Source organism: Porites lutea, chromosome 7 (genome assembly GCF_958299795.1).
Source record: "Porites lutea chromosome 7, jaPorLute2.1, whole genome shotgun sequence".
Taxonomy (NCBI): Eukaryota; Metazoa; Cnidaria; class Anthozoa; order Scleractinia; family Poritidae; genus Porites; species Porites lutea.
In genome coordinates this window covers 13,937,309-13,962,285 of record NC_133207.1, presented here as the reverse complement: position 1 = coordinate 13,962,285, position 24,977 = coordinate 13,937,309, and the positions used below count along the sequence as shown (strand labels likewise).

Below are 24,977 nucleotides of genomic sequence, written 5' to 3'. Positions count from 1 at the left end.
ATCCCTTAGGAAAAATGGGGGACTACTCGTAGTCTAATTTAGACCTCGCTGTGAGGAGGACACCTCTCAGGAGTTTATTTTTAAATTAGAAAAAAGTAATAATTAAAACTGCACTCTTGGGAAACAATTTCCTCTTTTATTTTCTAATTCAGTTCATAACAGATGAGCATTACTCCGCATTGCAGGCGCCATAGAATAAAGAGGAAGACAAAATTAATCGCGTGTACGCGAATTTCTCCTTTCCCCTGTAGCATCTGCCACACGATCTAAACAAGTATTTTCTTACATTCGTTTTGATATATTCTTTTATTTTGAGACCTTTTATACAATGATCAAGATATTCGGATCTTACAGTGGAGTGGAGAGAACCATGTTATTGGAAAAGATCATTGGTATGAGTACAAAGAGTTAAAATTAAAAATCACTTCTCTGAGGGAACACAAGTGCAATCTTTGAACCTCACGTTTAACGTGGTTTGTACTGCAGGTAATTGCTCTAGAAACTAGCCCACAGAACGTGTCAGACCTTCACTATCTACAAATTTATCTTTTATTCTTGTTACTTATTCAGTCAAGTCTTCAATCTCCTGAGAGGAGACTTGATTAAGAGAACCTCACTACAGAGATTCCTTATCGTCGGCATTTCATAAATAAATTCTATCCTCTTCATTTCTGGTGATGAACATTTTAGCTCCGAACGGAACATCGAACCCTGAGGTTTGCTCGGCGTTGAATTCCGTTGGTCGCTCACTTGTTAAGACGAATCTTCAGCAATATGTGCCAACTGTAAACAGAGAGAATAGCGCCGTTAATAATTCTGACTTTTACCATCAGCCCTTAACACTTGGAGGTCCCAAGAGCGACCAACATCAATTTTCTCCTCACAATATAATGTCTCATCGCGGGAAAAAATGATCTGAGAATCAATGAAATGATCACCAAAGGGACCTTTTCGCGGTTCTGGAAGCCATCTTGACAAGAAGGCAACCGCGCGAGAAATTACAGTGTTTGTATGAGAATCAAATGTCGAATAAGTAATGGTAACAGGACTGAGTGGAGTCCAATTCGGTCTGTAATCATACGAGTGATTAACAAAATCGGACGACCGCGTAGCGGGAGTCCGATTTGTTTAATCACGAGTATGATTACAGACCGAATTGGACGACACGAAGTTCTGTTACCAATTAATCATAACTTTAACAAAATTTGTGATATATTAGGCTCTTTTTAATCAAAACGCAAGAGATTTTTTTGCTAACAGTGAAAAAAAAAGCCATTTCAGCGCGCGCGTGATGGCGCGTACTGTCCAATTACTTTGGCATGACGCGTACTGTCCTATTTAACTGTCCTATTAAGGCTGAAATCAGGGCAGTTGATAGCCAATCAGATTTAAGAATTGTGTTATAGTTATGATTATTTCCGTAAAACGGCTGTTCTGAGAAAAATATGAAATGTAAACTAAAGCTACACAGCAGAGGATTTTCCTAACAACTTTTGGGAGCGGTAACTGTGCTTCAATTCCTCCACACGCTTGCTTTTGATTTCCATATATTTGTCTGCAATTTTTCCCGGGAAATTTTAGTCCGCAGGAAGAGAAATTTTTACAGACATGTGTATACAAAATTTTAAAAAGTGGTACTAGCGCATGTAGCTGCATGTAACGCCCTCCAATTTTTTTAGTAGAAACGTTAGGGGTGAGGTTTCAGTTTACAATTACGTAAATAGACCTTAAATAAACACGTAAATAAAGTTTTTACAATTATTTGACGAGGTTGAGCAAAATATCGTGATTTGTCTGTGGCGAGCAGATCAATTATTTCCCGAAGCCGGAGGCCGAGACAAATAATTGATCTGCGAGACACTGACAAATCACGATATTTTGCTATAACAGAGTTCAATAATTGTTTTATCATTCGATCACCGAGTTTGTTTTAATGAATATCCTCGGGAAGCGAAGCGATCTGCCGTTTTCACGCAAGAGCGATCGCAAGAAAGAGAAAAGCACGGTTTCCTTTACGCATGTGCAGAATATTATTTGCAGCCAAACACTAAGCCACACACTTAAGCCAAACACAGTTGGACGGCATTGCGCATGAGCAGACCATTATTTGTAGGCAGTTAGTTGCAGGTCACGTGGTGGGCGCTTGGCCAATGAAAAGAAAGAACAATTTGCTTCGAATGTAATTATTATTATTATTATTATTATTTTTCAGAGCAGCCCTTTTAGGGAAATTATTCGACATTAGATTCTCGTACAAACACTGTAATTTCTCACGCGGTTTCCTATTCGTCAAGAAGGCTTCCAAAACCGTGATAAGGTCTATTCTCTCAACTTATTTATCACGAAAATGTGGGAAGATGAGTAAGGGGAACTTGCGCCTGGATATTGGGGGCTTAAAGTGAAAGTAATCACTCGATTTAGCCAATAAAAGGCTGCGGACAGCTTCACTTTCCATCTTCCCATCCTTCTCCTCTTTTAAGGAAATCCGGGAAGAAAGTTTCCCATTCTTTTACTAGTAGGGAGCTTAAGCAACGACGATGGCGACGGCAACTGGAATGGCAAATAAGCAATAGGTTTATAGTAGCAAAAAACAACTTGCACGCACATCACGCTTTTTTGTACATTTCTTTGCCTAATTTCACGTTTTGTCAAGGACGGGAACACAAGACAACAACTTTTTTTTTCTTTTCCTGAAATTTGATACCGTTCTTTAGAATTCAACTCCCAAAAAATTGGCCAACATTTGACGAATTGAACGAGATGGAATAAGCGCGATAAAGTTTGCGGGATGCACTTTTTAAGTGACGTTTTCGTAGCCGTCGCCGTCGCCGTCGCCGTCGCCGTCGTTGTTCGTTAAGTTCCCTACTGACTGAAAGAGGACAGACCGTTAAACAGGGCCCAAGTGCAACTCCAGGCATGGTATGTGAACTTACAGCTTTCGTTTTTAATCTTAATCCATTTGTAAAAATAGTCTGAGAGTGAACTAAGCAATGTTCAAAGTTAACACGTGTATAAAATCCCTGACATTTTAGCTAAACATGCAACTTGAAGTTGCTCAAATCGTGAAAAGACTTTTATCTTATTTTTGTTAAATTGCATCTACTTTGTTGATAAAAAATAGAAATAAATTCGCCCAGCGTTCAAAGGGTTAACGTATCTTTGTTTTTTCCCATTGATCAGCCAATCCCTGAAAATTTAGCTGTCGCAATAATTTGCATTTGCGAAATTTATTCTATTTGCAACCAGATCTTTGCAACATCTCAGAATACGCAGTTTCCGAAATTGCAATATTCAAGACCCGCAAATAACTGTAGCCTTAAAGTGCACTTGAAAACGTCCTGACAGACACGGTACCTTATTTCTGATACAGCACACTGACTAGTGAAGGAGATTTGCTGTGGAAAGTTTATCAACAATTTTCGAAAGTTGCCTCTTATATAATCTACTGATCAGTAAACTAACCTGTTTAAGGAACTGGGATGCATTCATGACCTCACTTGCACCATAAAGAAGTTTCTTTCCACCGGAGTGTCTCTGAAATGAAAATATAAAGAAATGATAAAGAAGAGACGTTACTTCCAAGAAATGGTGAAATTTTGGAGATCTTTTTTTACAACAAGAATTTTCAAGGGTTTTTCAACTTTTAAACTTGAATACAGCAAGGCTACTTGTGATTTAAGATACCCCGAACTATGTTGTCATTTGGTAAGTTACATAATGTATAGTTTTTCTTTTCCAAAATGTTGACCAATAAGAGCTGAAATGCGTATTGAGCACGCGGGCATTCTTTTAGCTCCTCGGGCATCAGCTATACTATTTATTATTTACTGTCCGACTAGCATTTGAACGTAACATACCTTACTATAGTCCATCAGGTTCTGGTATTCGATGTAATTTCCACCTCCAACTATAAACACAATCGCCTACCAAGAATATGGCAAAATATTTTATTAGCAATTATTGGATGAAGTTGAGTATGATATGGAGAATTATGCAGATCGAGAAGGGTGTCATTATTAATTCAAATATTTCCAAGCTCAGAGCAAGCTAAATTGCTTGCCTCTTTATTATTAAGTTACAAAGTTCGGCTGATTCAGGATATGAAGGGTAGTTTATTTTTGGCAGATAATTTTCAAATAGCAGTTGCCATCGGTCGCGTGGTATTTTTTGTCTATTCTTGCTACGTTCTTGAGGCGAAGTTCGGCTTCACACAAAGAGTGAAATTTTCCGCCATTTTCTTCAGCTATGCAACTCCAAAACAAGTGAGTCACCACACCATTTGCTCGTGCGTCCCTTTTACAGCCGATATCAACACGGCTGACGTCAATCGGATCAATTTCCTTAAACATCTTCCAAATTTGGTCAACGCTAGCTGATTATGAAGGATTGGCCGAGGAATATTTTGAATAAATAATAAAAACCACAGAACTATAAAAATTCACTGTTTTAACGGAAAGTCAGTGGGGCATTCGCCGTTCTAGCGACACGTTCTCTGGCAGAAGACGAAAAAGTCAGACTTATTTCCTTTTTCAACAACTCTGAAGATTTTTGCGCCGTTTTTTTTTTTACATTTATGGAGATGGACAATTCAACTTCTGTAAAGTAACGATTACCAACCGATGTTTGGGAAATGAAACCCCGCTCCTCCTTTGAAAAGGGCCGAGAGAGCCTACAGCTAGACATGATCATTCTAATAGACTCCATTAAAACAACAGGGGTCAACACTTTTGAGTATCAAATTATCTTACCTCGCTAAAAGGTGTCTTGTTTCGTGGTATAGACATACTGTAAAACACATAGAAATAAACCAGTTGAAATACGGTGACCGTGATTTTCAGTGTCAGTTGACTTCAGGGCTTTTGAAGAATGACCAATCACAACACAGGCCGATAATCAAACGAACCAATCAGAGGCTAAAGCAAATATGTGCTTTCTGCATTATGGGCGGGAAAACGTGTGTAGTGTGTAAGCACGTCAAAATTTGCATTTCAAAATCGATTGGGCCAGCCGTATAGTTGGGAGGAAATTTACCGTTTTTTCTTTGTTTTACTTTGTATTTGAGGGCAATTCCCAAGTACAAGCCCCCCCCCCCCCCGGGGGGGGGGCTTATATTTGGAGGGGCGATTTAACGGAGGTTTTTTTGCGTTACGAGTTTGAGGGGCTTATACATGGAGGGGCTTATTTTCGGAATTTTACGGTATATGAAAGGGCAGGGATTTAACCAGTTGATGTATTTGAAAGTGTAGGGAAATTTTTCATTTCAGTCTGTAAAATGCCCAAAAGGGCTTACAGATGCGTTTATGGCTGTGAAAAAGTCGAGAAAACGTTCTAATTTTCATTTTTCAAAGTCAGGGATACGAAAGGGGTTCCCTGCTAGCAGAGGTGTCTCTCACGACGAGGCAAAAATGAGAGGAAGGAGCTGACTCGTCCCCAGTCGTCTCTCATTTTTAGTATTCGGCGTGGAAGACTAGAACGGGCTCTTTAACAAAGGGGATTCCCATCTTCCCCGCGCGCATAACCCAAGCGCTTCCCTAGTAAATAATTAATCAGTAGAGACAACTAAGAGACGACTGGGGACGAGTCAGAGGAAGGAGAGAGTCAACAAAAGGGGTATCTTTTCTGTCAAAAATGGTATATAAAAGGGCAAGGGCTCGGACCTCGGTTAAAGCCTCCCCGTCTCCCAAAGATTCAATGCCTCTTTTTATCTTTCTCGTTTACTCACCAGAAGATTTAGCACAATGTTTTATCCTACCATCATTGGTAATCTGAATAATTCTATTGTACTTTAATGGTATGAAAAGCAAAACATGTAATATAAGAAAAATCCACACCTATCTGTTACCCGTAGCATCTTTGGATCAAAATATCTGTAATCTTCAACTTCCTGAAAAAGTTAGTACCGCGCCGCTTTAATAGATGACATTCGAACAAAAAAAAGGAATCATGGAATAAATCTGCTGAATAGCTTAAACTGAATGGTCAAACTTAAGAATTCCATCCACAGACTACTCAGTACATGTAGCTTTTACTTGAATGGTTACACTTCAAAGATTTCCTCCAGACTCTGAAGTTGAAACCACCTTGTACAGCATAATGAACAGCACCATAGAAAAGTAGTGCTTAGAAGCTTTCATTTAAATGGTCACGCTTCATGATTTCATCCACAGACTCAAACGTTAGAACCACCTAGTACAGCATAATAAACAGTACCACGGAAAAGAACTGCTCAGTACCTTTCATTTGAATGGTTACACTTCAAGATTTCATCCTGACTCTGAAGTTAGAACCACCTGGTACAGCATAATTAAAAGCACCACTGGAAACTACTGTTTAATAGAGATTTTAAGCTTCACATATACGGCAAACGGCAAACGTCAAACCTCAGATTCAAGTTAAGAATTTCTCAAAATAGAAAATGAGCAGATAAAAACAGCTCAAGACAATTCTTATGGATAAAAAATTGCGTGAAACTCCTAATTTATGTGTAGAAATAATGAACAGTAAACGACAAGTAAAGATGAAACTTGGTCACGTGGTACAAATTCGCGTTCGCCGTTTGACGTTAACGTGATGCTTATCCTCTCTGACAGCTTTCATCTTAATGGTCACAAGATGAGATTTCTTTCACAGATTTAAAGATAGTCATCGAAATGACCTGACTTTACAGTTAAAATCGCCAAGAATTTCAATTAGGATACTAAAACAAATGAATTCTTGCCTACCGGATTTGCCTTATTGTCCATCAGCGCGTCTACGATGCGAGTCACAGGTAAATTCTACGAAAAAAGATTCAGCGAGAAATAAAAATCTGAACATCTTCCACGCAGCGTTTTCACTACTCGCATTAACAACCTTTAGTCGTTCAGGGTTCTTTTTTTTTTAGCGTTTCAAATCGCGTAACTTTCCATAACTTTTTTTCATCACATTTTCCCGTTTTCCATGGCCTTACGTTACAAAAAGTTTCAAAACTATTCTTGTTTTGAGGGATTTTTTACCTAACTCAGTTCAACAGACACAAACTCTGGTGTTCACCAAAATGCCGATCATGCTGTTTAATTACTTGTCTCTATGCTTCTCTGTTCTTGCTTTGATATCTGCAGTAACTAATGACTTTAACTTGCCACGAGTTTCTGTCACTGGTAATAAAATTCCAGAAATTTCATGCCTTCCCAGGTTTTCCATGACCCGTACAAACCGTGTACCTTGTTTCCAACAACTAGATTCTTGACTCCTTCCATAACAAACTGTGATCCTGTATTCATGAACCGTGAAAACATAGCGCTGAAAAAAAGTAAAATACACGAATTTTCAAGACGGAGGTAAACGGTAATACCCGGTCCACGTATACTTTATTCCAGATAATTCTTGCGTTGCGCGAAAAAAGTATCGTACCGGATAGGTTTGCTGTTCACAATTTGACTGGCGTGGTTTTGGCGTTTTTGCGTGATTTTGGCATGGTTTCTGTAAAGGAGCGATGCTGCACCGCCCCTTGCCAAGTCCCTGTACGAAACCTGTAGGGCGTTTTCCCAGTCCCTCTCAGTCAGTTCACTTCGGTGACGTATTCGAGGCACATTTTCGCTTGGACCACGTGATCCGAAACGCTTTGGCCGCGCGAAAAATTGAGGCCTAGGGACTAAGCAACACCGCGCCGACCTTGAAAGTGGATCGTCACATATTGGATAGGATCGTATGCTACTCTTCAGATTGGCGCAGTGTGAACAGGTGTTCAAATACTCTACGGGAAAGCTTTTGATGCACAAAGAGGAACCATCCCGTACAATGTGAGCTAGCCTAAAACCACTAAGTTCTGTAACTTCGATCCAGGGGTCGTCCTGTCATTCATTTGATTCTTCTTAAGGACCACGACGTCGATGGCAACCAAAACGTCAAAAAAGCAATAGGTTTGATGACAAAAACAACATCTCTGCACGTACATCACGCCTCCTTTTAATGATGATGTTTTCATTGCCGTCGCTGAAGGTCCATTTTATCACAAGATGACCATTACAGTCACAAAACATAAAAACGAAGGAACGGGTATACGAGTTTTCTAAACAATAGCCCACCTACACAAACAAATGAAAACAACACAGGAACGCTGGATGCCACGTTTTCGGAATCTCCTACCATTGCCTCGCACTTGGCTAAAAAATGGCCAGGGGTAAGTAAGATGTTTTATCGGTAGATGAAAAAGATAGACTCACCTATATGTATTTTGACCCCCGCCTCCCGACTGAAGAGGACCAACGGCAATTTTGGTAAACGCTCTAGAAAACACGATATATTCACATCATTAATGCTATAAGGTTGGCTACCTGCTTTAATTTAAGATTTTTTTTCCGCTTACTTCCATTTCTTGATGAAGTCTAACGGTGTGAGGTCAGCTCCGGCTTCTAACAAGGCTGAACAGTACTGATCCAGCTCCGCCTGTATACAAACAAACAAATAAACAAACAAAGACGGGTTAAAGAATCAGGGTGAGTTTGCTTAGAAAACTTTTGTAACGCTTGTAACGTCATCCGTTTTAACGCTAACAGACAACTTCGACATCTTAAGCCCCGTGCAAATGGACACAACATTGCTGGCCAAAAACTCCCAACATTGTTGGATTTTGCATGATGCGTCCGTTTGCACAGCCTGTTGCATGTTGTTGCATTTTGCTGGGAGTTGTTGTGCAAAGTTGGAAATCGGTCAAATACTCCCAACATTTCCTTTGTTCCGGGATCGTCGAAGCCTATTTTCCTTTCATAAACGGTCGTTGCTATTTTTAACGGTCGATGCCACCATTGGTAACCAAGCCTTTACTCATGATGGATGTAATATATTCCCTGGATTAAGTTACAATAAGGCAAATAGTACGTTTTTGAATAGTTTTAGAAAGAACAAAGTTGAAGCCCAAGTTGAATTTACGATAAAAATTATGGAAAGGGCTAGGGTCGCCTGTTATTGTATAACAGTTAAGAAAAACATTTCGCTAGTGTATGTACTTAATTTTTTCGGAATTTTGGCAGGTCGGTGTGGTAATGTAATAATTAATTAATTTCGAAAACTTATAAGGCGCAAATATCTATATAATACAGGGCTCGAAATAACGGCCGGTCAACGGACAATGTCCGGACTTATTGGGGAGTTGACCAGTCAACTTTTCGTCTTGCCGGTCATGTTGACTTGTCACAATCGATCGTATTGAAAATGAAATCAGTTGTTTCAATTGTTATCAGTATGTAGCGAGTCGCTGTGCATTGCGAAACGTTGATCTGAAATCCTGGGTGAAAAACAACTAGAAACGTTGTTTACAATTCGCGCATTGAAACAGACATTGGGGTTCACGCGCTTTCAGTCACAAAATTAAGAATATTTTCACTTTTATGAGTTAAGCAACATATGGCGTCTGATCGGTCGCGGAGAAAAAAGTCAAGTTTCGCGGGATTTTTAGAGAGATTCGCGAAAAAATAGGCTGATATTGCGGGAATTTCGCGGAAATTTTCGGGAGTAACTTCGCCGAAAAAAAACAGGGAAAAACGGCCGATTTCGTGGAATTTTCTGGACAAATTTCGCTAGAAATCGATCGATTTTGCGCTGATTTGACGAGCGTGTTTAAAGTTTTTTAACAGAGGTAATCACTTGCTATTTTAACTACAAAGCGCTCGAGAAATGAGCAAATGGCAAAGCATTTTAAAACATCATGACTAGTGCCCAGTTGTTCCCAACATAACTTATGCCTGGTAGTTTTGGAACGTTGTTCGCTCGTGGTGGGAATGAACGTGACGGCAATTAACAGCCCCAATAGCCGAGATAAGTTTCAGTTACGTTGTATCGACATCTATTAGATAGGATTTCTAACAAATTTCGCGGCCCCGCGAACCCGCGAAATATCTGAACCCATAGCTGTTTTTTGGAATATATAAAGCCATTTTTGGTTCATGGGCCCTTGTTTTAAGAGTTAAAATTTGACCGGCCAGAAACGATAAGTGACCGAGCTAAAATGAATTTGGCCGGTCATCGTGTCTGAAGGCTCTCCGGAAATTATTTCGAGCCTTGTAAATATAATCAAATGCGCCATAGGGAAAAAACAAAGCAAAAACAGAACAACAACAAAAAAACAATAATACTACTAATAATAAAAATTATGAATAATTATGATAATAAAAATGATAAAATAAGATGATAATATAGATATAGAATAGAAAAACTAATGGCTAAAGATTAAAAAGATAAAATGTGTTAGCAAAATCTTAAAAATTATAAGCTGAAAATTATTTACAATCTAGTAAGCGAAAAATACAATCTTATAATCTAAGTGGTACAATGTAGTGGTAAGGCAGAGAGATCAGGATACGAAAGGCCCGGGTTCGACCCTGGGTTGCGATTTTCTTTCTTTTTAATAGAAACGCTTTCAATAACAGGTGAAAAATTTTCTAACGGTGCGTTCGATTGGGAAATCCGGATTTAGATGTTCAGAATCTAAATCCGGATTTCCCAATCGAACGCGAAATCCGAAAACGGATTTCACCTCCCAGAAATCCGTCCTGAGGGTGATTTCAATTAAGAAATCCAAATCCACATTTTTTGCATTTCCCTTTTTGTCGTTCGATTGGGAAATCCGAAAAAGGATTTGCTAAACTGTTCTCGTGAACAGCGGACTATCTTGTGCTAATTAGGCGTACCGCCTAATTAGCACAAGATAGTCTACTGTTCACGAGAACGAGTTCCCAATCGAACGACAAAAAGGGAAATGCAGAAAATGAGGATTTGGATTTCTTAATTGAAATCCACCCTCAGGACGTATTTCGCGTTCGATTGGGAAATCCGGATTTAGATTTTGAACATCTAAATCCAGTTTTCCCAATCGAACGCACCCTAAGTGTCTTAATCATGGCAGCGACCGTTTATGAAAGGGACAACTGCATCGCCGAAGCGTGGCGCAACAATGTTGGATTCGCTTGAACAGCTCTTTCGACATTGCTAGGGCCCGGCACGTGTATTATACATGGTCTCCATAGTCTTATGGGTTACATCCTTCCCACGATGCACTACAGGCCCCAACATTGTTGGGTGTTGTTGCATCCCTTTAGACACCACAGCCAACACGGACGCAACAACTCCCAACACTGTTGGCCCAACAGTGTTGGGGGTTGTTACGCTATTTTGTTTTTATGCACGAACTTGAGCATCACAACGGAAAGCTGCGAAGTGCTCGACTTATAAACAGCGTTTTGGTTAGTTTTGGCCTGATAATGACCAGATAACGGTTTGGCTAGATTCCGAAGACTCGTTTTGGCAAAATTTCCAGGAACGAATGGGTTAAACGGAGGTAGGAAACTTACTGTCACCATATCGCACAGACTTACCGGTGACATGTTTGGTCCAGAAATAAAGTAAATAATAAATAATCGAAGTTTATCTTGAGGAGTACCAGCTGTGGATGAACAAATAGGTATAATCAGAAATATTCAGGGAAATACGACGATTGTAGAACACTACAAGACTACTAAAGCTACAGTATTTTGAGAAGCGAGGCAAAGTAAGTGAATGGGAATTATTTTTACTCATTATTTAACAAAGCTAAGTATGATATAAAGAATTATGCTGATCGAGGACACTGTTATCCACCGAGGTTTTCCTCGGCCTGATTACATTTTCTCTAGTTCCGCATTGCCAAAGCAGCTGAGCTACTGCGCAGCTTATTTGAGGGACGTCTGTGCGCTCCTTTGTACTTCGATAACAGTACCATTGACGTCAATCGTAAATTAAAAGCAACCAACGTCTAAATTTGACCTAGTGCGCCGCTTCTTTGCGTGACGACTGTGCGTCCCTTTGTCATTTCATGATATTACGATTGACGTCACGCGTGAACTAACAGCACACATCTAAATTTAATCAGAAACAGAAAAATATTTTCGAATAAATAATACTTTCCGTTTATCTGTTGTGAATATTTTAGAGTCTGGAAATTTTTACTTTTACAACACTGATTTATGGTGGCCCAGAAGGGTCACACATGCAAATTAAAAATGTTGCTGCAAACTAAAAATTTTACCTGCAAATTAAAAATGTTGCTGCAAATTAAAAATTGGACATGTAAATTAAAAATTGTACATGCAAACTAAAAATATTACAAACATGAAACATGAATGGGCCGACAGCTGTAAGGCCAGGTCGCACGGCTCAGACCAGGACCTCATCACTTATTACTGCGGGCAGGACGTTTCATTTTCAATTTGCATCGATATGTTTTCTATTTTCAATTTGCAGCACAATTTTTAGTTTGCATGTACTATATTTAATTTGCAGGTAATATTTTTAGTTTGCATGTACAATTTTTAATTTGCATGTACTATTTTTAATTTGCAGTAACATTTTTAATTTGCATGTGTGACCCTTCTTCTGACCAACAAACTAACCTTCCGGATCTTGGATTATTTCCAAAATTGATTTGTCCTGAAATATTAATTCAAAAGTAAAAAAAATATATAATAGTCTTCGCTTTGTCATTTCAAGATCACAAAAAAATATTCCATGGAGGCGAGTGTGCATAATTATTGCATAATTTGTGCAATAATTATTCACATTCGTCACAAAAACCTACTCTGTTTGAGCACCAGTCATGTTGTACACTATTTCTTAAATGTATTACGCTAAAAGGGTCCTCATTCATGTCCTTATTTTGCAACTAAAAAAGCTGTTACTGTCAACTTACCAGAGTGGCTTTGCTCATAATTTTCTCTTCCGTCTCGAAGTACACGTCAAGTTTTCCTGCCTTGGGGAATAGACAAGAAAAATGCCGTTGGATATACAATCTTTTATATAATATACGCTAATAATACTGTGCTGATAGTGCACGAATCACTCGGCCAATGCTGTGCCAGCTGATGGGCACTAATGCTAGCATTACACATACAATCATACCCTACCTTAATGTGATCTAGCAGTGCTGTTGCTATAGTGGTGTGCATATCTATCAATCTTTTCTTCTCAAGCAGCTCTGGGAGTGAACTGTGTAACATAAACAAACAATGATTCAGAAGGTGCAACACAGGGAAATCAGTTTTATTATCACCAGCACCCTTCATGGGAAAAGTGCTCTGTGAAACGCTTCCGCAATTCTGCCTTGTAGCCACGGGTTTACGGTCAAGTCGTCCAAAAGTCATCTCGCCTGAAGGTATATCGAAACCAGAGTTATCTCGCCAGAAATTTTCTCATGCTCAGCAGCATCCTAACATCTTAATCGCGCTTGTTTAGTTTAATCAAATCTTTAAGAACAAGATATATTACCCATTTGACGTGCTTGTTTTGTTTTATCAAGACTAAAAGAACGAGATATGTTACACAGTCATCTCACTTGTTTGGTCTCTTCATCCCATGAAGAACGGGATATGATACGCATCCGCTTGTTTCGTCTCACTATTGCATCAGAGACGTAATTACACAGTTATTCCGCTTGTTTTGCCTCATTATCGCTTAAAAAACGCGATATATTACATACACTCTTCATTAAAATTTCGGGCAACTGGACTAAAAATTTCGGGCGACATGACTCTAGTTTCGGGCGAGATGACTTTCCATAGAAGCTGCCGCACAAGGGGTATTTAATTTTCAAAGCCTTCCCATGTTCCTTTCTGCATTGTCTACGACCACTTACACCAAGACTACCATTGAAAATCCCAAGAAGTGCATTTTACATTTTTAGACGGCGGTTGGTAAATGTTTATGTCGGGCCCTGGACAAATCGCTGTGTAGTGGATAAGTATTAGAGAAACCAATTGTACTAACCAATGGATATAGATTTATCCAGTGGATAGCAGTGGCGGTCATCCAGACCCTGAGATAAGGGGAGGGGGGGCGGTCTCCAAAAAAAAGCCCCGGTCTAAAAATAAGGAGGGGCTGGGCCCGGGCCCCATCTGTGGATCCCCCACTGGATAGCGCTATCCACCTTTTGCAATGGTGTTTACCTGACAGCAGATGTTAATTTAGCTGTACTGTCAGTGAGAAGTTCACCCATGGATTCCTCATTACTCTCATCTATTCCCTGCAGCAAAAACAGAATGATGTTCTGTTGTTATTAAAATAAGTTTGAATAGAAATGCATTTCATTAATGAAACCATATGCTTTCAATATGCTTGATACAACTGACTTGCATGCATCAATGAAATCTTGCATTTGTGGTATATGATAATCGCATTTTCATTGTTATTGTTTTTTTCATCTTCATACTTCAACAAACAATTGGTTTATATCAAACCAACTACTGGACCAGCTCCCAGTTGGCTTGTTAGCTAAACTGGTTGCGTGCTGCAATGGTACTGCAAACTTCAATGGTTTGAATCCCACACAGGCTAGTTTCTTTTAGCTACTGCAAAGTTCGAGTCTTTAACTGCGACAATGTTGCTTGTGTTGCCTTCATTCAAGTCTCATAAAAGTTGACAGTAATAATAATTACACGAAATCAAAACTACCTCAACTGACTAGTATCCTACTCAAGAAAGAGAGAACTTTGAAAGCAAGACATACAGTCAAAACCCGCGAGTAAAAACCTGCATTTTCCTAAGTTAGCTTAAACAGGTTCTTACATAAACATTTATGGTAAAAATACTAAACATTACTACATTCCCTACCATAACATGTTTGAGTCTTTTAACTTCTTCTTCTGATGCTCTGTATTCATCAAGTTCTTTCTGTATTGACTCTGCCACTGTTGGAAAAGGACTGCAAAATAATAATTTATAATACTGCAAACTAATGAATGCCGTGAGATGTTTAGCTCCTCTAAATCCTAAAGTTATAAGACTAAATTTAGGTACTAGGAACTTGTGAAAGACTGGAATAAGAATGTGATTGAAGAATTTTAGCAGTCACAGAGTGCTAGTTGGTTGAATCAATTTTCCAAATTGACTTATTGTTCCAGGTGCTTTACTAGATAGGGTCAATTCTGCATGTTATAAACTTGTCAGTGAATAACTTTTAAAAAAGTATACTGAGAAAATTGTCTTTAAATAAGTGACTCTTTTCAGAGTGATATAGAGGTGGTGTAAGTATGAGATTCTCAGAAACTTCCCACCTACCCCTCCCTTAATCAAACATTAACACTAACTTCTTCCCTCAGGCAAAATGTTGCGTAAGGGGAGGGCTAAGTGAGCAGTTTTAAAGAATCTTACACTGATCCCAGGTGTGCTGTTCATATGCTAATCATATGGTATGGATGGTAGCACATTAGTGCTTCAAGTGGGTTGCTTTGGGGAGCAAAAGTGGTCCACTGGTGAAAGCACTTGCCTCCCACCATATTACATGTATATGGGTTGAGTTTGTTGTTGGTTCTCTCTCCTGCTCCAAGAGGTTTTTCTTCGGATACTCCAGTTTTCCTCATTACTCAAAAACAAACACTTCCAAATTCCAGTTCGATGTGGAATGCACAGACATCCAATAATAATTATTTTAAACACGATTTTAAGAACTCCCAAGTGCGACCCAAAAGTAAAATTACCAAGATTTTGAATATGATTGAAACTTTTTTGACATACCTATGGAATGGTAAGCTTACCTTCCTTTATGTGATCCCCAGAACTTATCAGTAGTACTAAGATCATATGTTTTTACTTTGGTCTGCTTGGGATGCCTGTGGTGTGGATCTGTGTGCTCCTCGCTACTTGGAGTTGATTCTTTTACAACAACTCTGTTCAGGTGTAAATCCTACAAACAAAGAATGATTCTTATGTTTTGAAGACAAGCAGAAACATTTAAATATTGCAAAGAGAATGATCAAGCTACATGTACATGTAAGGTTACATGTAAATCACGACAGAATTAATAATAATCCCTCTCTTACCAGAACATCATGTACAAGAGCTTGGTAAGTCCATGTATGATGTAGTGGGGTACACAAGTCCATGTTTCGATCCAAAATGACCAACACTGGTCGCTGAAAACTAATAATAAATAGTTACTGGATGAGATTTTTGTGATATCCAGAATAAAATTAATGTGGTCGGGGTAAGTGTTATCAGTGGGGCCAGAAGTGGAGGCTGATAACACTTACCAAGACCTTGATAAATCCAGATCTCACAAAAACTGAATCTAATAATAATTGTTTTAAAACACATTGTTTTGAAGGAAGTAAAGACAAACACAGCACCACATGGAATGCAGTTTGACATTGCTCCTGCAAAACATGCATTGCATGCACAACCTACAGATTAGTCACTAATCTGCTAACAGTTAAGTAACTAATCTGTAGGTTGCGCTGATTTCCAAAATTAACAGTAGGCTCGTAGCCAATGAGATGACAGATAGTAAGTACAATGTATAATATTACCAAGTAAATAGGTAAAGAGGTTGCAACCTTGTCTATAAAAGCAGACCCAAGGCTAGTATACATGTGTAAAGGCAAGCAAGAAAGGAAAAGTTTCATTATGAATCGCTTGTGTGTGCCTCTTGAAAATACAATGTACCTCAAACATGGCTATACACATTTTTTTGATATTGCATTGCTAAGAAAAATAAATTTGGCTACAGCTTTGGAGAGGTTATGCCAATGATTTTCAATCAAATATTCAACATTGCCTTTAATAGGAAGCTCTGGCGTCCTGCATTCTGCATAGAAAAAAAGTTGCAAGGTTGAAACAAAGCTGATGCAAAGAGGACATAAGTACATGTTCTTCTTAAAATTGACAGTCAGCTTGGATGTTAGCATATTAAGGCAACAATGGCAGCAACTAATCGGTCCATTTATAATGGTAACTGAACTGAGTGGAGTGCAATTTGGTCTGAAATCATACACAGGATTTTAAATTTGGACAAGAATGCAGCCCAAGTTCGATTTGAAATCAAAAGTAAGATTTCAGACCAAAATTGCATGACATGAAATCACAGAAGTCAGTCACTACCTATACTTAATTGATCTAGTATCATATCTGTTGAACTAGTAGCTGTTTTGTTGAAAACAAAACAGTTCAGCTGAGCTTGGGGACCAACTGCTACCCAACCTGCAGTTAGCTAATGGGGGTAACTGAACAGCAGTTATTAGTACCTGTACATTAATGGTTTTATCAAACATTTACAAACCTGAACTGCCCAGATGGCATATCTGTTGTGAATAAACTGTTTCTAGAATCTCTTAGATTTTCCCGCAACTTTTTATCTAAGGCCTGAAAGCAAAAAATGACACAAAAAATCCATCTTTCTCCTGATCGTAAAATCTGACTACAATTTAGTTCTTCCAATGTGGAGACAATGATGATTGGTTATTAAACTAAACTGAGCTTAGAACATAAAGAATCAGGAAAAATTTAAGAACAGTCATAATGATTGAGGCTGCATTGTTGTCCACCCTTTAGGATTTCCAAATATGAATGAGGAAGAGAATTAGACTTGCAAAGAAGAGTTTCAGTCATGCTTGACTATGTGTACATAATTATATTTATTCAAAAATGACTGATCTGAGGTGGAATGAAGCAAAACAATGACCCTAAATTAACATTCTTGAGGCGAACTATACCATGGTCTTTTGGAAAAATAATTATTGATATTTGCTGGTGTGCTATAGAAAAGCAACAACCCAGGTCACTGTTTGGCATACATGCTTTGTTGGCCCTCAATTGCTCTTCAAACATTTATCAATTTTACATCAGTGTTATTCTGACTGTTTAATTTTGGCTTATGTCACCCATCTAAGAAAAAGGTCTTCATGCCTAAGATGCTTACAAAATGTACAATGTACATAAAAATGAAGATATGATCGTGGTAATTCCAATTTAAGCAATTGCAAATAAACCCCCCCAAAAATTCAGAAAAATTGCAATTACAACTGCGACAATCATATCTTCATTTAAAATTTGTATTTCTGCAGTTCACATCATCTTCAAAATGTACATGTATTTGCTGGCATTCAGTTTTTAAAAATTCTTCATGGAGCATGGCCCCAGACCCCCTAGATGGGTGGATCTTTAACTTTGAACACTATCTACTAAAAACCTTAAAGAAACTCTAAACTGAACTCAGCTACATGGTCATCTGAGTTTTATGGTCATTGTAAATTGCACTTGTCTAAAAAGACAATTAACCATCCTAAGTTGATTGACTAAACCAGTCTTTGGATACTTATCTGGTATTGTTGCAGTTTTTGCAGTAGGCAAATGACATTAACACCAACCAGCCTGGCACTAAGATTGCTCAAAAACACTCTGTAACTTTTTATCATACTAGTTCTTAAGCCCCATTAAGTGTGACAATAGACTAAAATGGACCACACTTTGATTACCCCAATTTCTCTTGCAAATTATTATTTATTCATTTATTTAATGAAGTAGACAAAGGTAGGTGGAAATAAAACCTAACCTAATATAATGACTCTAACTGGTTGGTTATCATTTGTCATTGTCCCTACTGATGAAGAAAGTTTAATTTGAAGCCTCAAGAAAGCACCAATGATTCAGTTAAAAGTAAAATTGTAACTGAATAACTGGTGCCATCTCTTTAGGTCCACTCTGTTCCTTTTTTTTCACTATTATCACACTAATTTCTATCATAACTATATTCCATTAACAGGATCCCTAATGAAGCTACCTCAGCAACAGACCAAACTTTCTTTTGTCTCATCGACATGATAAACCTACTCAGAATGGTGCAAGTACATGATTGGCCAAGAGATTTAAATGTTTTGCTCTGTTATCCATCATTCCAGTTGGGTTTATCACTCAGGTAACTAAATAGAAAGTTTGGTTGATACATGTAAGTGTAAACAAAGACTTTTAGTTTTTCCAAAGTTTATCAGACTAAAAAACATTAGAATTCAGACCTATCTGGCAAAAAGTAGCTTGCATCGCAGACATTCCAAATCCCTGATATGGACAGTCCATAACAAGTTCTCTATTCAGGCCTCAAGTGACAAGTCTAGCTGCGATGCAGGCTAATTAAAAGACGTGAAAAAATATATTACCTCAGCTACCATTTCTGCAGCATTGCCTTTGGGGCATCTTATAATTGGCACTGTACCTGCAAAAACGTCGGCATTGCTCTGTTTATACAAGTTTCTTATCAGCAACGTCATTAAGCAATAAAAACACAGCACATTATTTAAATTATTTTAAAATGATAAAGACAAACCTAAAGACACTAATACACAGAAAAGACTGTCCACTATGACATCTCGCAGCATTTCAATGTCTGTATCCTTTGCATCAGGTCTATTAAGTGCTGAAAAATAACATAAACAAACAGACATCTTTAATTGCATTCGAAGAGGAAAAATGTTCACTGCTCGAGTCATTAATTATTAATTAGAAATACTATTAAAAGGAAAAGCAAAAAAATATAAAACAGTAGCATGTAAAGAGGAAGTCTCATCCATAGGCCATGTGACTTTTTAAAGAAGAAAATGACAGAAATTGATGGATCAAGTTAATAACCTTACCATAATAGGATATTGAGTCTCTGTCTTGATTTCTCACTGTAAACATTTCATCTTCCAAAGAAATATAATTTAAATATTGATCAAACACCTACAGGAGACATAATAAATTTATTATTAGTTTTAAGATGATGACTTCTAACACTTATACATGTAGCATTAAATACAACTAATATCACGGCTGTGCTCTAGCAGAGCCTGGTGGTCCTTGGTGCCTAACTTTTGCCCTCGGGCAACAAGAAAATCTCAGATTTTTCATACAAATCATGTGCTGGGCACCCTAGATTTTATAGTTTCGGAACACTGGGCTCTCTTCAGTTTTCCTCAGAGCACAGCTTTGCTTATTAACCAAGAGAGAGGTCAATGCATCAAGGCAAAGGTCTTAGATTTCCCTGTAATGACCAAACAGACGAGGTTAATAAGTTATATTGTATGGCCTTTTAGCACTATTCACTGAACTGAAATGAAACCTGGCAATTGAAACCACAAGACAGTTTCTTTGACAATGAGAAATATTGGACCTGAGCCTGTGATCAATTACAACCAAAAATTGGTCAGTGGATAACTTTAAAAAACACATCACCTCAGTGAGTTGTACACTTCGGTCCATGATACAGTCATGTGACACTGGTCAGCAGACCCTTTTTAGACAGCCTTTTAGATAGCATGAATGTCCACTATCAAGTTAAACACAGATTGTATATGCTTTGGGTAACTACATGTAGCTAGCAATACCTGGTCATTACAAGAAAATCTTTCTCGCTTAGCCGTTAATCAGAGTACACATACTATTGTCGTCACAAAATAAAACCACTTAACAGCCTTCAGAAAGCTTTGTAAATCAACTGTGTTACCTTAGTTATTTGAGTGACACTGTTAGATTGAAGAGCTGCTGTTGCAAGGTCTTCCAATCGATGTCTTGAAATTGCAGAAATGAAATTGAGGTAATATGACTCATACAGTTGGTTTTTACAATCCTGTTTAAAAATATAGATAAAAAATAAATTAACAATAAATGAATTACAATTTCTGACATCTAAAATACAGTATTGGTAGGTGGTAGTACGCTGCTTTGATCGTCACTTTGACTAATGGCGTTCCTAGCCTAAAGTGGTGTGTACCTCACATTGTTGGAGGGGAGAGTGGGGTATCTTTGACAAGGAATTGAAAGTCAAACACAGTCTTTATCTCAGGCATGGATCCCAAAATTAACGGGAAAAAACCCCAACCTGACAAATCCGTTTGACATTTTCTTCAGTTGGGAGAACAAAATAAATGGCCGGTACTTCAGGAATAGCATCTCTATCAGAATGCAGTAGTCTGTAAAATAAAAAAAAAAGAGAATTAAGAAATCAGTACAGTGATCTTTCTTCTGAAGGATGGTTCTCACATAATTAAATTTCCAGCTCATCTCAATTGACCAAGCCATCTAAAAATGGCTTCAGACCATCCTATATAGACACTTCAGAAGGGGTGCAGGTTAATCCTTAGCCCTGTGTGATATTGCAAATCCTTAGGTAGAACTGCAGTACAGACACAATGAACCCTGTGTTAATGGGACGCCCAAAGGACTATGGCTAGTTTTTGCTTTATGTGTATAATAAGATGCCTGCTAAAATTACTAAGGTGGCCTGAACCTGTTTATATGCGTGTTGGTTATGTTTTTGATTTGCATTTTCAGAGTTCTATTATTGTTTGTTAAGGATGCCAAAAATCATAGAAATCGGTTGAATATTTCATTCTGAAAAACGCAAATCAAAAATGTAACCAACACGCATATAAATAGGTTCGGGCTACCTTAAGGTTTGTTTACAGAAAATATGGGAAGAAACATTTGGTGCTCATGCAGGTTTCAGGGTTTGAGGCAAACAAGATTATTTGGATGATTGTTTAGAGAACACCCTTAGCATATAGCTCTAGTAATCAGCAGATCTGTCTCATAATAGTGTTAGCTGGTGATGTCACATCATGCATGCCATCCTGTTTTGGAATGTCCACTGTAAGATCAAAGACATTGCCACTATTACAATTTTGTTTTTAGTCACAAAGCCGCAAAAACCTTAGATGTAGTAATGGTATACAGTTTGAACCTCCACCTTCAAGGTACTGGCAAGTGGCCACTAAAGAGGTTTGTCATAAATTAGCATAATTATGTTGAAACACTTGAGCGATGGGAGCAGCATTACCTGTCCACAATCAGTCGTCACCTTCTTTCTCAGACTGAATTTCCATTTATCACATTCTTAATTAAAATGAAGCCAAACTAAGAGTATCAAGCGCTTGATGGCCACTTAATAAAGGTGACAACAATAGTAGAACTCTTGTTGGAATGGCCAAAGGGTGGCCGCAACCGCTTACTTGTGGTACAATTTCCCACTCTTTTCCACAATAATGTTATTTTGGGACTTTGATTACTGGCCGCTTAATAGAGGGTGGCCTCTTAATAGGTTGCCTGCTTAATGGAGGTTCAAATATAATATTCAATTCATTTCTACCAAAAGGGGGGCTAAATAGACACTCAACATACAGATGTAGTGTAATTCCCATTTCTCGAAGTTCCTTGACATTAAGCAAAGGAGAGATGATATCCTGGCCATATCTGTCATACACAAGGACCTAATCAATGATAGAAGAACATAGCCAACAAATTAGGATTAACAATGGAACCATGTTAATGTGACCATTGCTGGGGCATTAAATCCTGGTCATAATAATGAGGTGGACACATCAACTGGGTCTTCAAAATAAAATGACTAAGTGATTTTTAGGTTTGTGTTGAAAGAAAAATTATGGTCACAATAATGAGGTGGTCATATAAACGGGGAGGTTGTAAGGCAGAGTTCCACTGTATTTATTTATTTATCAATTCAGTAAGTACTTTTCATTAATTTTTATTAACTGCATCCCTGCCCCTACAGAAAGGCAGCGCTGTCAACTCTCCTGGATAATGCAGGAGACTCCAGATTTTGGACCGTATTTCCCAGTCTCCAGATTAGAGTCTGAAATCTCCCGGATAATTGCCGAAGTTTGCCATTTCTTGTAGACTAGACTTTCTGGCATAAAATTTCAATTATTTTGTGTTGTTTGAGCTATTTTACTGTTACCATCGATCATAAACTCTGGTATGCCATTGTGGGAAGCACACCAATCAGGTCATATGTTACAATGCCAACAACATATTTTTTGCACAGTTTGTGTCATCGTAAATGTGTGACGATTGGAGTCAACAAGTATTTTTTGCATAAATTAATGACATTATATGCCGTGCATTATGACTTTATATGTCATCCCTTCCCCATCAATTCTCAATATTTGAGAATGTGGGGGGTTGACAGCCCCGGAAAGGGGAACTCCAAGAGGTTCTTTTCTAAAAGCCTAACAGCCTGTTTCCAAAAGAGGTACTGGAGATATTTTCATTTTTTGATTGATGAAAGTCTATTTCAAAGAGTTTTGATTTCGAAGGACACGCAGTGGTGAAAATAACAAATAATGCTAATAGGACTAAGTGGAGTCCAATTCGGTCAGTAATCATACCAGTGAAAAACAAAACTGGGGGAGTCCAGTTTGTTTAATCCCAAGAGCATGATTACGGACCTAACTGGACAACATGAAGTTATGTTATCAATTAATCATAACCAGGACAAAATTTGTGATAAAAGAAATTCCAAGACTTTTTTGCTAGCAGTGAAATTAAAAAGCCATATCTGTCCTATTACACTGTCCTATTAGTGCTAAAATCAGGAGAGTTGATTTGAGAATTTTGTCATGGTTATGACTAATAGTATAATACTGTTTAATATTTTTTATCTGCTAGAATCATTCCCTAACCTTACCTTCCATACTGGCTCGATAGCAGTTGACTTCGTGAGTGGTTGATTAAGATTAAGCATGCGCTTTAAAGAATCTGAAACATAAAATGAAACTTTCTTGTTAAACAAAATTTAATAAGGTATCAAAGAGCTCAACTTAACTCGTGTTGTTTCACTTTCAATGACGACAATCATCTGTTTTACTTTTAAATGAATTGGACGATCACAATCATGATTAAAGACTTTCAATACTGAGCACCTTTTCCGATTGCTAATTGATTTAAAAATGAAATCAAATAAAATAAAGATCTAAATTTAGGGAGAATTTACCTATTTGCCTGGCTCGAATGCTGGCCGCCATCTTGGATTTGCCAGGGTACACGCATGCGTGTAGATGTGTCTGTTGAATGTCTACGTGTATGCTCTCTCCAGTCTTCCGATTTGGTTGCTCGGGTATATCTCGGAGTACTCATCCCTCCCAGTACGCGGGGTTACGGAGAGCTTGCTCACAGGCTATACTCAGGGGAAAATATGATGCCTACAAAAGCAATTTTTCAAACTAACATCATGGAATTAGATTTTTTTAGAAAACATTTTTGGTACAATCAGGTGCGGCTCCTGGTGAGCACTCCTTCAAAGGCTTCCCTGTTAAAGACTCAAGACCCTGAAAACCTAAACCCTGTTCAGCGGCACATACCCATTTGAAACAAATAAGGAAGTGAGATCTCAGAGGTTAAATGCATAAAGTCTTTGCAGAATTAACAAAATTGTCCATCTAATTTTTCAAAATGTCTAAGTTTATTGCTCAACAACATAAACAAAAGGTCTAACCGGTGAGCTAATCCTTCCAGCAGTTATTTTACTGCAAAAAGTCGCTGGGTGCCCCCGGCTAATTGGAGGAAACGTTCTTTCAAATCCTGGTGGGGGGGTACTCCCTAGCAACGATGGCCTATACCGGGAGGCTCTTCCCGAAAGGGATACATTTTTTTAGGCTTCAGGCATATAAAAGGGTAGGAATTTCGTTAGTTTAAGTATATGAAAGGACAGAGATATCTGTCATTTCGGTCTGTAAAAAGGCCCAGAAGGGCTAACAGGATTTTATAGCAGTTAAAAGGGATGCAAAGTTGTAAACTAGGTACGTGACAAGGGAACAATTTAGGTTTATGAAAGGGGTACCTTTTCTGTATAAAATGGTACTGATATATAACTTATATAAGGGTAAGGGCTGGACCTCGGGGCGTAGCCTCCCAGTATAAAACTTTAGGTTGTTGAGTACCCCTCAGGTTTTAAATGCCGATGTAGAGCGTGACATACCCTGGGTACCCGGGCCTTCCTTGGGGGCTAGGAGAGATTTGAGATTTGAGGGGAGGAGGGAATAGAGATACAGTTATATACTTTCTGTCCCTTCGCTTTCTCTCCTTTTCACAGTCTCTTCGCCCTTTCCCCCAGGAACGCCTGATACTAAAGCTAAAGGTGACAGAGACGCAGAGAGACAGAATCCGGTCGGAATGGCCTCCTCCCGGCCCCGTGGCTTCTCGCGATATCAAAACTACTCGTAACGGCGTAGATCCAGTCTTAAATTACAACAAAGTGATGCTAAGAGTATAAGAATGCAGGAAATTTGAGTCTGAATGAATTAAACTTGACGGCTAACTACAAAATCCGATTGTGTGTAATTAAATCCCCCGTCACTCGACAGACTTGCACCCGGACACTTGAATGTCCCCGGGAAATGTCCCTCTCCCCGGGGTTTACGGGATCGCAA

General features: G+C 38.4%; 1 protein-coding gene across 1 annotated transcript; it reads right to left on the bottom strand.

The window, feature by feature from the left end:
• Positions 1-287: 287 nt before the first annotated feature.
• LOC140944979 (sec1 family domain-containing protein 1-like) lies at positions 288-23,620 on the bottom strand. Its single transcript, XM_073394088.1, has 26 exons — positions 23,543-23,620; positions 23,237-23,307; positions 21,931-22,019; positions 20,633-20,723; positions 20,258-20,380; positions 19,407-19,494; positions 19,100-19,189; positions 18,933-18,988; positions 17,060-17,142; positions 15,825-15,924; positions 15,540-15,688; positions 14,617-14,707; positions 13,953-14,029; positions 12,915-12,996; positions 12,701-12,760; positions 12,405-12,441; positions 11,352-11,419; positions 8,348-8,427; positions 8,205-8,267; positions 7,203-7,281; positions 6,723-6,776; positions 5,832-5,884; positions 4,749-4,785; positions 3,858-3,923; positions 3,463-3,534; positions 288-783 (listed from the first exon to the last, which is right to left on the bottom strand). Exons 1-26 carry the CDS (start codon positions 23,571-23,573, stop codon positions 754-756), a joined length of 1,920 nt encoding a protein of 639 aa, XP_073250189.1. The 5' UTR covers positions 23,574-23,620; the 3' UTR covers positions 288-753.
• Positions 23,621-24,977: the final 1,357 nt, after the last annotated feature.